Source organism: Stenella coeruleoalba, assembly GCF_951394435.1.
Source record: "Stenella coeruleoalba genome assembly, chromosome: 19".
Lineage (NCBI taxonomy): Eukaryota > Metazoa > Chordata > Mammalia > Artiodactyla > Delphinidae > Stenella > Stenella coeruleoalba.
Window position 1 is genome coordinate 59,442,212 of NC_137165.1, and position 15,898 is coordinate 59,458,109.

General features: G+C 55.7%; 1 protein-coding gene across 1 annotated transcript in view; it reads left to right on the forward strand.

Moving 5' to 3' along the window:
* RGS9 (regulator of G protein signaling 9) overlaps positions 1-15,898 on the forward strand; it is a 65,994-nt gene that overhangs the window by 14,835 nt on the left and 35,261 nt on the right. The window contains exons 4-9 of the mRNA XM_079904708.1: positions 764-814; positions 2,153-2,259; positions 2,456-2,507; positions 2,761-2,819; positions 3,890-3,966; positions 9,823-9,904. Coding sequence (XP_079760834.1) covers positions 764-814; positions 2,153-2,259; positions 2,456-2,507; positions 2,761-2,819; positions 3,890-3,966; positions 9,823-9,904 — 428 coding nt within the window. The remainder of the gene's footprint in view (positions 1-763; positions 815-2,152; positions 2,260-2,455; positions 2,508-2,760; positions 2,820-3,889; positions 3,967-9,822; positions 9,905-15,898) is intronic.

Consider the following 15,898-nt stretch of genomic DNA (forward strand, 5'->3'; position numbering starts at 1 on the left):
GGGGGCGGAGGGGTGCACATTCCCTCCTGCTCTTGTCCCCGTGTGCCTCCCCTGGTTTCTTCCACGCCGGCCTGCAGTCTGCGTCGCTCCCAGGCCAGCCCCTCGGCCTCGCAGGGCCCAGGGCGAGAGGGCGCACGGAGCCCGCATTCCACGGTCTGAAGTTGTACATCACCCCACAAAGTGTTCCTAAAAAAGCGGCTCATCTTAACCGCTTCGACAAAAGCGTCATTACAATGACCTGGAAAGCCAGGTTTCGCTTTAGAATTCTCTGACTCCTCAGAGTTCTGCCTGGGAACTTGGGGGTGTGGGAGAACCAGCCCTGCCCTTGGCGCACCCCTTTCCCCTCCCGTCCCTGGCTCCGGGCTCCATTCAGAGTTCCACGGACAGCTTGCTTTGGGTCTGTTTTTTTTTTTTTCATTGTTAAGTCTTAGTCTGTTTACTTCCTACTCGGTGAGTGACAGTCCAGGCACCAATTATTGTAAGGAAAGAGAATAAGTATCACAAGAGAGGTGAAGCCTGAAGGGTGTAGGGGACGTTAGGCTGGAAACCTGGCCAGAGTCGGATCATGGACGGCCCCGAATTATGGGCTGCAGGGTTCGGACTGAACTTTGCTGGGGGGAGGGGAGGAGGGGCATCCCTGAAGCTTTTGAGCAGAAGGACGAGATCACGGCTGAACAGGGAGGAGGCCGGCTGGGCGACCGTGTGGAGGGGGGCGTGGAGGTCGGGGAGGCTCTGACGGTGGCCAAATGCTTCTGCTTTGCAGGGAGTGATGTTCTGCAGTGGATCACCCAGCGGCTGTGGGTCTCCAGTCTGGGTGAGAGCTCGTCTTTTCCTCCGAGACCAAGGGCTGCTGTGTGCGCGTCACCCTGGGGGCATCTCTGGAGGGTAGAAGCTAAACGGGGGTCAGCCCGCGTCTCTGAGAAATTGACATTTTAATTGGAGAGATGAGAACTTCATGGGTAATCAAGAAAGACTTCCTGGAGGGGGTGATGCATACGTACCCTTGGTCGCCAAACAAGCGATGCCTGTGAATCCTGGAGGGAAGCTCAGAGGGTCTGTCTTCCCAGCGGGGAAATTAGCAAAGACGTAAACATGGAATGAACCAGGAATGGAGCGGTAACAGGGGAAATGGGGAGTAGTGACTTCAGCTGGGTGTGGAGGGCAGTGGACAGGTGGGGTGCACCTGGTACATTCTTGGATTCCAAATTTTATCTGGGAGAGAGGCAGTGTAACCCACGCAGGGTTTTGCAGCGTGGCGGTGTGTACAGTAATCAGATTTAAGCTGGGATGTTAGGCAGCAGTCTGAAGGATGGATTGGAGGAGAAAGCCTCAGGGACCTGACTTGCCACTAGCGAAAAGGCTGTTGGTACAACGAGGGTCTGGTCTCTGATAAGAGGGAGGGAGATATGAAGAGGGAGGGTGGGGAGGAAGCCTCCCCGCTCCTGGGAGGCTGAGCTGTGGGATTGGATGTGGGTTGGGTCATTGGGCCTGCAGGATGGGAGGGCTGGGATTCTGTCTTGATGGTAGAAAGACACCTGCTCTCACTGGTGCCTCTGAGAATGAACCAGGACAGTTATCCTTTAATCGCTGCAAATCCAGAACCAAGACTGTGTTTCTGAGCAGACTGGAGGCGGGTGGGAGTTGAAGGGACGTGGGGAGGAGCCTGGGATCTGGACCCAGGGTGCAGACAGAGCTGAGCTTGGGGTAGAAGTTGACCATAAACACAGCCTCACCTTCCTGCCCCTCGGGATGAAGAGGTGTCTGTTGGTCAAGCAGAGACGTTCTCTCCCTGCGCCTCTGGACTTCTCCAGACCCAAAGGGCCCAGCGATGCTCCTCCAGGATTTCCCCACCTGTCACCCCAAACGCCTGCAGTGGATGACCTGTGGCACCGTCAACACTGGGGTCACTGACTGCCCTCCAGACTTACTTACATTCGGGGGCTGGGCTGGGGGACCCTCCTTTTAGCCGTGGCTACCCAGCTGGTACCTGTCCGCAGCTAAGTTCAGGAGCCACTGTCCCCACTTCTCGGCTGAAGTGCTGTTAGGATGGGGGTACCTGCCCTGAGTTTGGGGTGCTCTGCGGGGGCGGGGCCGTGAGCTTCTGCGCTTGGCCCCTGCTCTTAACTGCCTTGTCTCAACCCCTTCTCCCCAGAGGCACAGAACTTGGGCAACTTTATTGTCAAGTACGGCTACATCTACCCCCTGCAAGACCCCAAGAACCTCGTTCTCAAGCCTGACAACAGCCTCTATCGATTTCAGGTGAGCCTTGGCCTTGACCTTGGGTGTTAACAGGGGATTAGTGTCATCTGAAAAGGTAATTGGTTGGCTTCACATCCTCACAGATCTTCAGAAACAGTGGAGGGGGCTAAGGCAGCTTTATGTTTTAAGCTAGAGGGCTGGGGGCCGGGGGTTCACAGCCCAGTGTGTAAGCCTGCTTCCCTGGTTTCTCTTGTAGACACCGTACTTCTGGCCCACCCAGCAGTGGCCGGCTGAAGACACAGACTATGGTAAGGCTCCGCCCCTCCTCCTATGCCTTGGGGAGGGCTTGCCATGCCGCTTACTTACTTGCTGCGTTTTGGTGACACTTGGCTTGCTGTCATCACGACCTTTATGTCAGTTCTCACCTGTATTGGGAGTGATTCCCAGGGGAGGGACTGGGTCAGCTGAGTGTTCTCTTCACTGAGCTGAGCACGACAGTCTCACGCATAGAGGGGTTTGAAATATGAGGATGATGGGAAATGTCATTGTTTTCTTTTCCAGCCATCTATCTGGCCAAGAGAAATATCAAGAAGAGAGGGATTTTAGAAGAATATGAAAAGGTACAGAGATGCTTTCAAGTATAGGTCCTTATAATTGAGTGGAATATAGTCCTGAGCTGTTTTCCTCTGTTCCCCCCATTAATCGATTCATATGTACCCTCATCCATCCCTCCATCCCTCATCCATCCATCCATCCATCCCTCATCCATCCATCCATCCATCCCTCATCCATCCATCCATCCCTCATCCACCCATCCCTCATCCCTCATCCATCCATCCATCCATCCCTCATCCATCCATCCCTCATCCATCCATCCCTCCATCCTTCATCCATCCATCCATCCATCCCTCATTCATCCATCCATCCATCCATCCATCCCTCATTCATCCATCCATCCATCCATCCCTCATCCCTCCATCCATCCATCCCTCATCCATCCATCCATCCCTCATCCATCCATCCATCCCTCCATATATTTAGAAGCAGCCGGCTGAAGTAAATTCTCCTCCGTGTTGGGGTTCAGCTTCCCCTGCTGTAACTCAAGGCCTTGCCTCAGTAACTCCTGGGCTCACAGTAGCCACCACTTTCCTCTTGCTGTCCCGCAATAACAGGACTTCATTAATATGTGTGATGATGCATATTACAGGACGGACACATTTGAACTTGAGTTTGAGACGGGGAGACACGAGTGCAGACTTGTTTTAGGCAGCATGAGTCATACTCTCAAGGAGCACACCCTAACCCTCACAAGGCTAGACTTCTGGGCAGGCGGCGACAATCTTGCTGCTTTTTGCCTTTTACAAACATGTTTGCAGAAAGCCGGCGCCACAGCAGCTTTGTGGGTTTGTTGTGCTCTGTGGCTGAATATTAAGCTCCCATATTCTCCTGCACACTGCCCCCCTCTTCCTTATCAGATTTGGGATACACTTATTAAAAAAAACCAAGCCAACTTGTGGCTTCTGTGGTGAAGGCTTGTGGAGATTCGGTGCCGCCCTGTGAATGACTGCCTCTGCACAGCTGGGCTGGGAGACCGTCTGGCTGGGTCTCGTTGTTGACTTAAGGCTTCCTGCCCTCTGCACGCAGCATAGGTTGTGGGGCTCAGTGTTCTCATTTTGTTTTCCTCCTCTAGGAAAATTATAATTTCTTGAACAAAAAAATCAACTACAAGTGGGACTTCGTCATCATGCAGGCCAAAGAGCAGTACCGGTGAGTCAAAGATCTTGTTGGTCCCCTGGCTGTCTCTCCTCCTCCCTTCCTTCTTTGTTTCTTTTTAATAAAATAAACTTTTATGGAGTGTTTATGTGTTAAACAGTGGGTGAGGCATAGGGAAGGTAGAGGCATCGTCTAGCGAGCCCAGCAGACAAGCAGACAGGCCATGGTGCCTCAGTGAGTTGAGAGCCCCACGTCGGGGTTTGGAGAAGGAGCTGCAGAAACAGCATTGAATCTGGAGGCTGCAGAGGGTGTATCCAGGTGAGGGATGGTGATGGTGGATGGAGGGGAGAGGAGAGGAGAGGTGGGAGGGAGGGTGCTCTAAGCAGACAACCAGAGTCTGGGGGCATGGGAGTGCCCGCCTGATGCCGTCCCTTGGAGCTGGTACAGAGAGTGCAAAGCCCCAAACTGGCGGAACTGAGGCTGGATGTGTTAGCAGGAGCGGATCGGGAGAAGGTTTTGTGCTCAGGGCCGTGGGGAGCCATGGAAGGATCTTAAACATGGGAGAGCTGTCATCAGAGTCACCTGTTAGAGCCCACTCACCGCTCACCCTCATTTGCCGGCTCAAAACTGGGCCTGAAGTTCCCCCTGGGGGCCCTGCCTTGTCTGCAAGGGCCAGCTGTACATGTTGGGGAGCGTGTATCAGTCAGGACGAGGTTAGGCTGTCGTAACAAACGTCACCCAGCAATCAGAGGCATGCAACCACAAGGCTCATTTCTTGCTCGTGTCACGTGCCCACCGTGGGCCAGCTGGGGCCCTGACATGCCTGCAGCCACTCCAGGACTCACGTCACTTCTGCGCACAGTTCACTAGCCAAGGCAGCTCACGTGGTTGTGCCTGCTTCGAAGGAGGGCGCACGGGGCGTGCAGTCCTCCTGTGTGTCCGAGATGCAGGAGGGTCAGGAATACCTGGGGACCAATACCCGTGATCACCAGAGCAGCCGGCCCGGCCTCACTCACCCTGGCAGGTCCAGACCCCAGGAGGTCTAGAGCGGCTGGCACATGGCTGGGCTGGATGGTGGAGACCCCGTCCTCCTGAAGCAGCCCTGGAAGAAGCGTAGTGGTGGGTGAGTCAAGGTTCTCCAGAGAAACAGAATCTCTGTGTGTCGATCTAGCTGGAGAGGAGGTGGGGGAGGGGAAGGAGGGGGGAGAGAGAGTAGAGAGATTGAGATTTGTTACAAGGAATTAGGCCACACAGTTATGGAGGCTGAGCCGTCCCCGTACCTGCAGTCGGCCAGCTGGACCCCCAGGAGAGCTGATGTTTCAGCTGGAGCCTGAGGGCAGGAAGAGACCAATGTCCCAGCTCGAGGCCACCAGGCAGAGGGCACGTCCCCTTATTTGCAGGAGGATCAACCTTTCTGTTCTATTCAGGTCTTCAACTGAAAGCACCCTCATCCGAGGACATCCTCACAGACACCCCCAGAATAATGCTGACCTATCACCTGGGCACCCCTGGGCCCATAAAATTAACCATACCAAGCGGTGAGCACCGTTACACAGGATTGCCGTCCGGGCAGACCGGAATCCGGAAGGCAGGATGGCTTATTGCTCACGGTGGGGTGGGGGGGGAATTTGTTCTCAGGCCTGAATTCACACGGAGGCGCATTATGGGGAGAGCTGGCTCTGCCCTTTCGCCGTGAACGTGCCTCTGCCTGGGTGTTTTTCAGACAGAGCGGCGGGGGGAGCGGCGGGGGGGAGGGGGCAGTTTGCTAACCTTTGTCACGTGCACTTGTGTGTGAGGCTCCACTGGGTGGGTTCCGTGCACTGTCTCATCCCACGCTGGGGAGAGGAAATGCCGGGAGCAGTAATTCTTGTCGCCTCTCACATCTGCAACTGGGGAAACGGAGGCTTAGAGGGGTCAGAATACTTGGCCAAGGTCACTTGGTGGGGTCGTGGTCCAGCCTGGCCTAGTGCTACTTCCACTCAGTGGGCGGTTTTTAGTGCCTACTGGGTTCCAGCACTGGGCCGGGCCCCAGGGACACAGAGTTGACTGGGATGTGCCCCCGCCCCACCCCTGACCCCTCTCCATCTTCCTCTGCCTCTCTGCTCCAAGCAGGATGAGCCCATGACCCAGAGGACTGTGGACCCCCGAGCTGCCTTGCAGCACAGAGGTACCCCCAGTGGCCCCCGCAAGCCCCGCCACTCAGGCCTTGGCCTCAGCCTGGGTAGAGCTCTGAGCTGCCCACATCACGGGGCAGCCCCTTGGCCAATTGTTTCTAGACGCCTCGGGATGGGCACTTCCTGAAAGCCACTCTCCTGCTGAGATGCTGGCTCTTCCCCACTGATTCTGTTGCTTCCCTCAAAGGCTGCCTCCGATTTCAGGTTTAGGATCTGTGGTGGTTAATTTTGTGTGTCCGCTTGGCTGGGCCAAGAGCGTTGGTCTAGTGCCTAGAGAGTTGGTCCAGTACCCGTCTCAGATGTCACTGTGGAGGTGTTTTTTAGGTGAGATTAGTATTGAATCAATAGACTCTAAGTAAAGCGGATGACTCCCCCCAATGTGGGTGGGCCTCATCCAAACAGTTGAAAGCGTTACGAGACTGAGGTTCCCAGAGGAAGAAGCAATTCTGCCTCTAGACGGGCTTGGACTTGAGCTGCCGCATCAGGTCTTCCCTAGTCCTCCAGCCTGCTGGCGCGTCCTGCAGAATTTGGACTTGCTAACCTCCCCAGTCGTGTGAGCGAATTCCTTGGAATAGATAAATTCTGTCTCTGTCTCTCTCTCTTTATCCTCCTACTGCTTCTGTTTCTCTGGAGAAGCCTAACTAATACAAGTACAGGATCTCACCACAGAATCAGGTGGCCATGTAGTCTGGCTCACGAGGCACCCATTTCGTTCCCCTGAGTCTCTGCGCACAGACCTCTCTCCTGAATCCCAGAGTCAGCATCTCAGCTACAAACTCAACATCTCACGTTGACATCACACCTCAGCCTAACTTTGTCCATACTTGAATGTTTTCCCCTCGCTCCCCAAGCCTTCTCTCCCTTCAGCATTACGCGTATCAGTACAACGAACCCCCATTCACCTCTCCCCGACCCGTGTCCTGTGTTCAGTCATCCAGTCCCGCTGGTACTGCTGGCAGAATCCCTTCTGCCACACCCATCCACTTCTGTCGACTTCCATCACCCTGGAGCCAACCTCACTGTCAGCTGGGCCACGGCAGCATCCTCTGCTCCCATATGCCCCCAGTTTTGAAACACAAACAGGATCCAGTCCCACCCTTTCGAGAGAGAACCCTCAGTTCAAATGTCATGTGCTCAAAGAAGCTTTTATTTCTTTTTTCTTGTTTAATTTTTATTGGGGTATATTTGGTTTACAATGTTTTGTTAGTTTCAGGTGTATAGCAAAGTGAATCAGTTAGACATAGACATATATACAATGTTTTTTAGGTTCTTTTCCCATCTAGGTCATTACAGAGTACTGAGCAGAGTTCCCTGTGCTGTACAGTAGGGCTTTATTAGTTAGCTAGTTTATACACGGAAGTGTGTGTGTATCAATCCCAATCAAATAAGCTTTTCTGATTAGCTGTTATTCTGCACACAATCATCCTGAAACTCCATGGCTCAGAGTGGCAACAGTATTTTATTATCTCTCAAGGGTTCTGTGGGTCTGGAGTTTGGGACGGCTGGGCTGGGCAGTTGTGGATCAGAGCCTCTCAAGTGCTTGCAGCCAGAGGGCTGGAAGGTCTGCCCTGGGCTTCCTCACAGCACCAGGCATATAACACTGCCTACAGGTGGTTGGAAGCCCCAAGGGCAAATACTTCACTGAGGAGGGTGGCAGCTGCCCCACCTTCGATGGCCCAACCTCAGAAATCACACGGTGTCATTTGTCATATACTCAGTTGGTCAACACAGCCACAAACCCCACCTGGTCTCAGTGGGGGAAGACATAGACCCACCTGGCAGTGGAAGGAGGGTCACAGGACTGTAGACATACTATTTAAAAAGTACCACACTGGCCATCCCTGATTCTGCACTATAGTGCACTGAATGTGTCCTCACAGCTCACGACACAATTTGTAATTTTATATTTACTTCTTGACTATTTGTGGAATGTTTAGACCTAAAGGTACTCAAGGAAGGGCAGGAAATATGTCTGTGTGTCAGTCTGCTCAGGCTGCCGTATCAGAGCATCGTAGACTGCGTGTCTTAAACAACAGACATTTATTTTCTCAGAGGTCTGGAGCAGGGGAAGTTCAAGATCAAGGTTGTGGCAGGGTTTGGTTTCTGACGAGGGCTCTCGTCTCAGCTTGCAGACAGCTGCCTTTTTGTTGTGCTCTCACATGGGGGAGAGAGATGGACAGAGAGACTCTTCTGTTATCTCCTATTACCAGGGCACTAATCCTGTCATAAGGGCCCCACTCTCATGACCTCATCTAATTACTTCTAAACCCTAATTCCTTCTTAAAGGCCCCATCTCCAGATACTGTCGCACTGGGAGTTAGGGCTTCAACGTGTGAGTTTTTGGGGGATGCAAACGTTCAGTCCATTACAGTCTATTTGGTTCGCCCGAATTCTCCCAGTGTTTGGAACATAGTGGAGATCAGTAAATACATGACTGAGTCAAAGTGTCATCGACTAAGGGATACTGTTGCTATAAAGATCACAACATGACAAACTAAGATAATTCTTTGTTTACTGGTTCTCTTGAACGCCGTTCATCACCACTCTCCTCCAATAACCTCTGTCACACAAGAGCAAAGCCAGAAAGGGCATTGCAGTAAATTAGCGATCAACTCTATTGCCAAGGTGGTCCAGCATTATGGAAAGTCCACAGTGCCTCAGGCCATCTGCAGCCCACCTTCCTGAGGACACGGGGTAGTTAACCCGGTAGAAAATCCATTTCAGTTGGCAAGGGGGAAGTTGGAGTGACAGTGTTTATAGTTAATTTCCAGAGGATGTTGGCAAACACCCCCCTGGAAGAGCACTCTCCACCCACCTGGCTCTCTGGATATTATGTTACTCACAATACATGAGCTGGCACGTAAATCCGCCGACTCTGTCTTGAGGAGGGCGTGTGCGTCATCCTGCGTTGCCTGGGCAAACAAGCATCGCCCGCCTAGCGGAGCGCACGTCGCCGTGGCAATGGCGCTGGATGGGGTATGACAATGAACACGCCCTCACCCCTGTCATTTCCTACCTGTGATGGGAAAGAGGGAGACTGAGAGATGAGAGGGAGCATGAATAGCCTTTCACAGAAATCAGCTGGGCTCAGAGAAACCCTGCCTTGCTGCGAACTCTTTGAAGTGACAGAGTGGCACTGACGGCTAGAGAGAAACCAGAACTCCCCAGGGCCCGCGTTTTCCCCATCCCAGGCTCTGGCATTGCCGTTGCCTCCTGACTCCGGTGTTGATTATGTTGTTTATCAGAGCAGGGAAACATCCGGAAGCCAGGTGGGCCGAGAATGTCGTCCACGCTCACTGCAGTGGAGACGCTGGGGGAGGCGGTCTGATCCTCGGGCTGGTCATGGCTGCACGATCGCATCACACGCTGGTGCTCTCGGGGGGAGCTGGACTCGGGGACCAGATCCCTGGTTCGGGTCCCACCTCTGCCCCCTGGTGACAGCACGACCCTCAGTGGGACATTCAACCTCTCTTTGCTTCAGCCCCTGAACTGCAAATTGAGAATTGCTCCCTGGGAGGGTTCGAGTTAATACGTATAAAAGTATGTTGCAGGGTACTTAGCACATAAGGATGATATTAATGTTCGCTATTTTCATTATTCTCATTATGGCAAAAGCAGAGATTACTTGGGCAGATTGGGAGAGTGGTCCGGAATGGGGTTCAGCAGGAAGGGCGTCCATCCGTGAGCAACAGATGCAAAAGCTTACCGGCCTTTAATGTGGGTTTTGGCTTTTCAGGGCTGGAAAGGAAAGGAATAAAGCGGACAGGTACGCGCTGGATCGCCAGGAGAAGGCGTACTGGCTGGTGCACCGATGCCCCGTGAGTGCCACCTCCCCCCTGGTTTCACCCGTCTCTTCCTGCGCCCGACCACTCCCAACCTTGCTCCCCATCCCCCTTTTGTGGCTCATCTCTGCCTGGAGCTAGAATTGAATCTGCAGGAGCTGTTGCTCGCTGTGGAGTAACATCCACGGGCCTCTGGCTGCAAGAGGAAATTCACCGTCTGGATGGAGTCCGCCCGTGGCCCATCCGTTGCTGTTAGGACTGAGCGCATTTCCGTAGCGGAGGGACCTGAATGAGTCTGCCTCGTGTGAGGGCTAGGACTCGATGCCTTAGAAGAGGAGTGTAAGAAGGAAAAGGTAGGACACGTGTAGGGAACCGGAAGCCGTGCGTCTCTTGCTGCTGTCCTTTTCCTCTCCGGATCCGGTCCCCGGCAGAGATGGGGGCGGGGATAAATGTGTGCTCGGCCTCAGGGCTTAGAACACGTGGCGTGTCTGGCTTCGGGACGTTAGGTGGCCTAGAGGCACAAGCTGGACATGCGAGATGCGACTTGTAGCGGCTCCTTACTTGGGAGGGAAGCCGCGTCCCCAGCGCGGAGAAGCAGGCTGTAACCGCCGCCCACCGCGGGCGCCTCTGCCGCCTCGGTTCCCTCCCGCATCAGACCCGTGCGCTGCCTGCCGGGCACTGGAGGTGGGAGAAGCGGAAGGAATTCTGCGAAGTGGAGCATTCGGAACACACGTTCCTCGTCTTCCCCCTTTAGTTTTCTTGCCTGACCGGGAACCAAGTTCTCAGAACCGGAGAGCGGACTGCGTCCCTCACGGGGCCAAAGCTTCTGGAGTTTTGAACTTGGAGCCCATCAGACTTGGGCCGTTTCGCTACTTTTCTTTCTGCATCCAAGACAGGCAGCCGTAAGGTGTTCCAGCTGCGAGGACGTTGGTTCCGATACCTTGTTGCCGAGGTTAAGGCCCTGGGGTTGAGGCGTGTTTGCTTTTGCTTGGTTTCAGGGCACCTCCTCCAGTTAGACCACGTGGCCGACGCCCGACGCAGGTCCCCGGGGGCCTGAGCGGAAGGCTGCTTGGCCGAGCACAGGGTCCTGGAGGTCAGAGCCCACACCCGCCGTCCCGCGGGTAGCGCAGGAGCGAGATCTTTGTGTGCGAGGGAGGCAGGCCGTGCTCAGCCCATATTGTCATCACATCCTGAAGCCGGGGGGGACCCTTGGTGAGGAGAATGGCGAATGGTGGATAAGGCTCTCAGGTGGTAAGAGGCGCTGGTGCCCCGTGGCACCCGTGACCGAGGCGGTCCTGCTCCTTGTAGGGTGGAAAACGGCCTCTGTATCACGTGTGGAGACTCCGTGCTGTGGGATGCCCGTGTGCCTGAATCCCTTGCCAGGCGACAGAGTCTGTGCACGCGAGCTGCCCTGGGACCCTCTCCTCCCCTCTGTCCCTGCAGCCAGGAGGTCTACAGGGACACGACGAGAAGCAGATTATCCGCGTTGTTCCCAGGCCTCCCGGGGCAGCTCTCGGCCCCGACGCCGGGCAGGTGGCCGAGTGGCTCTTCCCTGTGTGATACAGAAGCACAGACGTTCAACAGTGTGTCCCTGACAGTGGCTTCTACCACCACCTCCCGCACGATCCCCACTTCCTCCACCTCCATCACCTGCGTTGTCACGGTCACCGTCACCGCAGACCTGAGTGGAGAACTTGCGGTGCCCCGGGCTGTGCGCCAAGCATCGTCCTGCACGCGCTTTCTCGTTCCATCTCTGCGGCCCTACCTGAGAGGCTACGTGATTAGTCCCGTTTTGCTGATGAGGAAGCAGAGGCCCAGGGCTGCTGCTGACTTGCCAGTGACAGCCAGTGAGCGAGCACCGGGCCACCTGGACCCACAGACTGCAGAGCCTTCCCTCCTGGTCTCCATGCTCCTTTGCCTCCGGTGACAGTGTCACGTGATGTTGTTGTGCGTTTAAGGCCTTTTGTCACCTCCTTGGTCCCTAGAGCATCACGTGGTTGCTGCCACTCTCACGCACATGGTGCCGGGTTCAGAGGTGCCTGTCCCTCACTGGCGGCACTGGGGGGGGGCCACGTGCAGAAGGAAGCCTGCTGTGCTTGGAGCAGACATGAAGCTCCCCGGACACAAAACCTCTCTCCCCGCCCTGGCCCCCTCACTGCCGATCCCCTCGCCCAAAACCGGACCAGGAGTCGGGGCCGGGGCCGGGTGGCCCTGGCTCCTTCTCTCCCTGACTTTCGTAAAGCCTTCAGCCTCTCGGTGGCCCAAGGGCGTCAGGATGACGGATGCGTCCCGTTTGAAGAGCGTCCGGTTTGAAGTCTGTCTCGGCTGGAAACTGAGCAATCTGACCGACAACGCAGCAGCCCAGGCGCTTGGGGGCCGTCAGACCGTCTCCAGGGGCCCCAGACACACTGTCAGCTGGGTGGGAAGGAGCCAGCCGGGCAGACAAAGCATTTGGCTGGGTGGGGTGACTGTAGCCAGCTGCCGTACTTACCGAGCACATTCATCCCCTGTTCGTTTGTCTGGCCCTGGATCCGCGAAACCTTCCCGGGGCCCTGAGTCTGCACCAGCCGGGGAGCCGGGCGCCGGGCGTGATGTAACAGCCGAAGGCCGCTGAGCACCTGCCACGCGCCCGGGTTAAGCCCTGAGCCTGGCTGATCCCAGGGACCTGACGGAAATGCTGTGACATAGGGGTGTCATTGCCCTGTCGTTCAGGTGGGGAGATCGAGCCTCAGGAAGCCGCAGCGGCCTGGGCAGCGCTGGGACGTGAACACACCTCTGTCTGGCATGCTGCTGCCACGGAAGGTGCGCCCACGGGCAGGCCCCTCTCTCAGCTCAGGCAGCTCCAAGTGCAAACTGCTGACACTGGAGAGCCATGTTCCTCTCACACTTTTCCCCAGCGGAACAGGGTACAGATCTGGGCACGAAGCAAACGAAGGTTCATTGTGTAAACGGACAGAAGGAGAAACGGTTCCTTTAGAAAAGTCATCTTGGGGCCCCCCGTGCATTGTTGCTGTGCCATCTGTGGCATCCGTGTCTCCCCAGGATACAGGCCGCTGACACGTGGACCATGGGTACAAGGAGGATGCGGTCCGGGGACAGAGGCGGCCTGTGGCACGTGTGCTCTAAGTCAGGCGGTTGCTGGTCTGAGCGTCGAGCTAAACGGCCTTTGTTTCAACCACAAGTGCAGACACTCACCCGAGAGGATGTCTGTCCTCCACTTCCTGCTGAGGGTAGACTGAATGTCCAGAGAGGGGCAAAGTAAATTAAGTTACAGCTCCGTGACTGGACACTGTGACACTGTGAAAATAATATTTCAAAGGCCATTTATGAACCTAGGAAAGGGGTCTGACATACAACGTTTTACCATTAAAACAGGATGGGAGACTCCATCGACTCTGATCCAGATTAAGAAAAAAAGCCCCAAACATCTGTTTTGTGAATTTCCACTCTGTGCCAGGGGCCCAGGAGGCAGTGGGGGTCTTTCCACTGGGAGCCGAGACAGACGTGGCCCTCAGGGAGCTCACAGTCTGGTGGAGGGGCTGAGACTGGAACACACAGATGAATGTGCCCTGCACGGGTGCGGGGACAGCTGTGAGGGCTGGGGTCCTGCTTCAGACCAGGGGTCTGGGGCCAGCTGTCCGCGGAAGTAACGTTCACGCCAAGATCAGGCTCCTCCAACCCTTCCCTCGAATTCTGTGTCTCCCTGTGTCAACCTCATCTCTCTCTCTGTCCCCTGTTTTGTTTTGTTTTTAAAACTATCTGGTGTTTTATTCATTCTTTGTTTTCTGTGCCGTGCACCAAAAAGGTCCAAACTGTACGTCAGGGGAGAGAGTAATGGTGAGAAGAGGAGAGAACAAGACAAGGGACGGGAGGGATGCGGCGCAGCCACGTGTCACCGGGACGTGGCACCAGCGCCCACCCCGGCCCTCTCCGGATGCCGGCTCTGGGACTGTCCCCTCCTCGTGGGCAGCCCTTGGGGGTACGAGGGTCCTTTCCTAACCTGAGTTAAGGAGCCGTTAGCAGATTGTCTCTTCGGCTTTTGCGTCGGGGATGTTCTCGGGCACCACGCCTTGGCGTTCAACTTCCTCCAGCTGGAGGGGGTGGTGGTGGGCTTGGCGTCTCTGGGCAGGCGGGGCTTCCTGCACTTGGCCCGGGCTGCACGCGGCTGCGCGGCTCCCTGTCTGCTGACAGCCCACCGCCAGGCCACCGTGGCCCTTGTGTCCTGTGCGCCGACGATCAGCTCTGCGGTATCTGCGTTCCAGCTGCCTCTTGCATCCCAGAAACTGTGTCAGTGGTGGCTCTGGTGACTGTTGTGGAGAACAGAGACCCCCATGCTACCTGGTGAATGAGTGGATGAATGAATGAGTGCGTGAGTGAATGAGTGAGTGAGTGGGTGAATGAATGCATGCATGAATGAATGAGTGAATGATGAATGAGTGAGTACATGAGTGAATGAATGAGTGGATAAGGGAATGAGTGAATGAATGAATGAGTGCGTGAGTGAATGAATGAGTGTATAAGGGAAGGAGTGAATGAATGAATGAGTGCGTGAGCAAATGCAGCCTGGGAGTCTCCCCAAACAGCAGCAGGAGAAAGGCAGCCCTGTGGAGAGTTCTGAAGGCAGGGCCCCGGGGTGGGACCGCAGCTCGATGGGAGCAGCTGAGGGGTGGGGAGGGCCGGCGGGGACCGGCCGCAGGACAAGGCCCGCGGGCGGCTCCAGCTCAGGGTCCTGCGCCGGTTACACAGGTGCACCGTGGAGCAGCTGAATTCACATCAGAGTGTGGATCAAGTGCAGAGCCAAGAGTTGGAGAAGGGGTCCAAGACACGAGCAGACGACTGCACGGAAGCCCCTGAGGCTGGAGGGCCTGCTGGGGGGCAGGGGCCCCAAGGGGGGCAGCGTGTGTGTGTGCGTGTGTGTGTGTGTGTGGCTGTGCCGGTACATATGTGTGTGAGCTGCAGATGTGAGCACATGTGGCTGCGTTCGGGTGTGAGTGCATACCTGTGAGAGTGCGAAAGAGTGATGATGTGAGCTGTGAGTGGGAGGGGGTGTGTGCACGTGAGCGAGTCCTTGAGTGTGAGAGTGAGTGTGTACATGTGAGGAGTGTGGGAGTATGCGAGTGTGTGTGTGTGATGTCTGTCTTCCGTCACCCTGGGGGGAGTTCTTTGTACCAGACGGGTGTCCGCACCAAACAGAGGAGGTGGAAGACCCGAATCGCTGGCCTCGAGGGGCTGAGAGACCGAGCGGGGCTGGCTGGGGAGGCCGGATGGAGACAGGCACACTGAGGCCAGCTTTGGGCCAGGTGTTCACACACGCGCCCTTACGATGCACACGGCCGTTGCTTGGTAACGGTGACGCCCTGCTGACAGCTTCGTACTCCATCGTGTGCTAAGCCCTCACGAGAACCCGACAGGCAGGAGGGATCGTCCGCGGTTCCCAGGGTGGGAAGGGCGGCGAGGAGAGTAGTTGCCAAGACCTTCCTCCCAGCTGGGAAGCGGCAGGACCGGGATTGGAACCTCTGGGTGCCTGACGGAAGCCTGGACTCTGCAACACAATGAACTGTAGAGCGGGAAGGGAGTCGGGAGTCCCACGTGCCAATCCCAGTGAACTCTGATTGAGTTTGCAGGTTGTTTATCCATCTGTGCACTCACCCTCCATCCATCCATCCACCTACCCACCCCTCATCCACCCATCCATCCATCCATCCATCCACCTACCCACCCCTCATCCACCCATCTATCCATCCATCACTTATCCATCCATCACTTATCCATCCATCCATCCGTCCACCTACCCACCCTCCCTCCCTCCATCCATCCATCCATCCATCCATCACCTACCCACTCTCCATCCATCCATCCATCCATCACTTATCCATCCATCCATCCGTCCACCTACCCACTCTTCCTCCCTCCCTCCCTCCATCCATCCATCCATCACCTACCCACCCCTCATCCACCCATCCATCCATCCATCCATCCATCCATCACTTATCCATCCATCCATCCGTCCACCTACCCACCCTCCCTCCC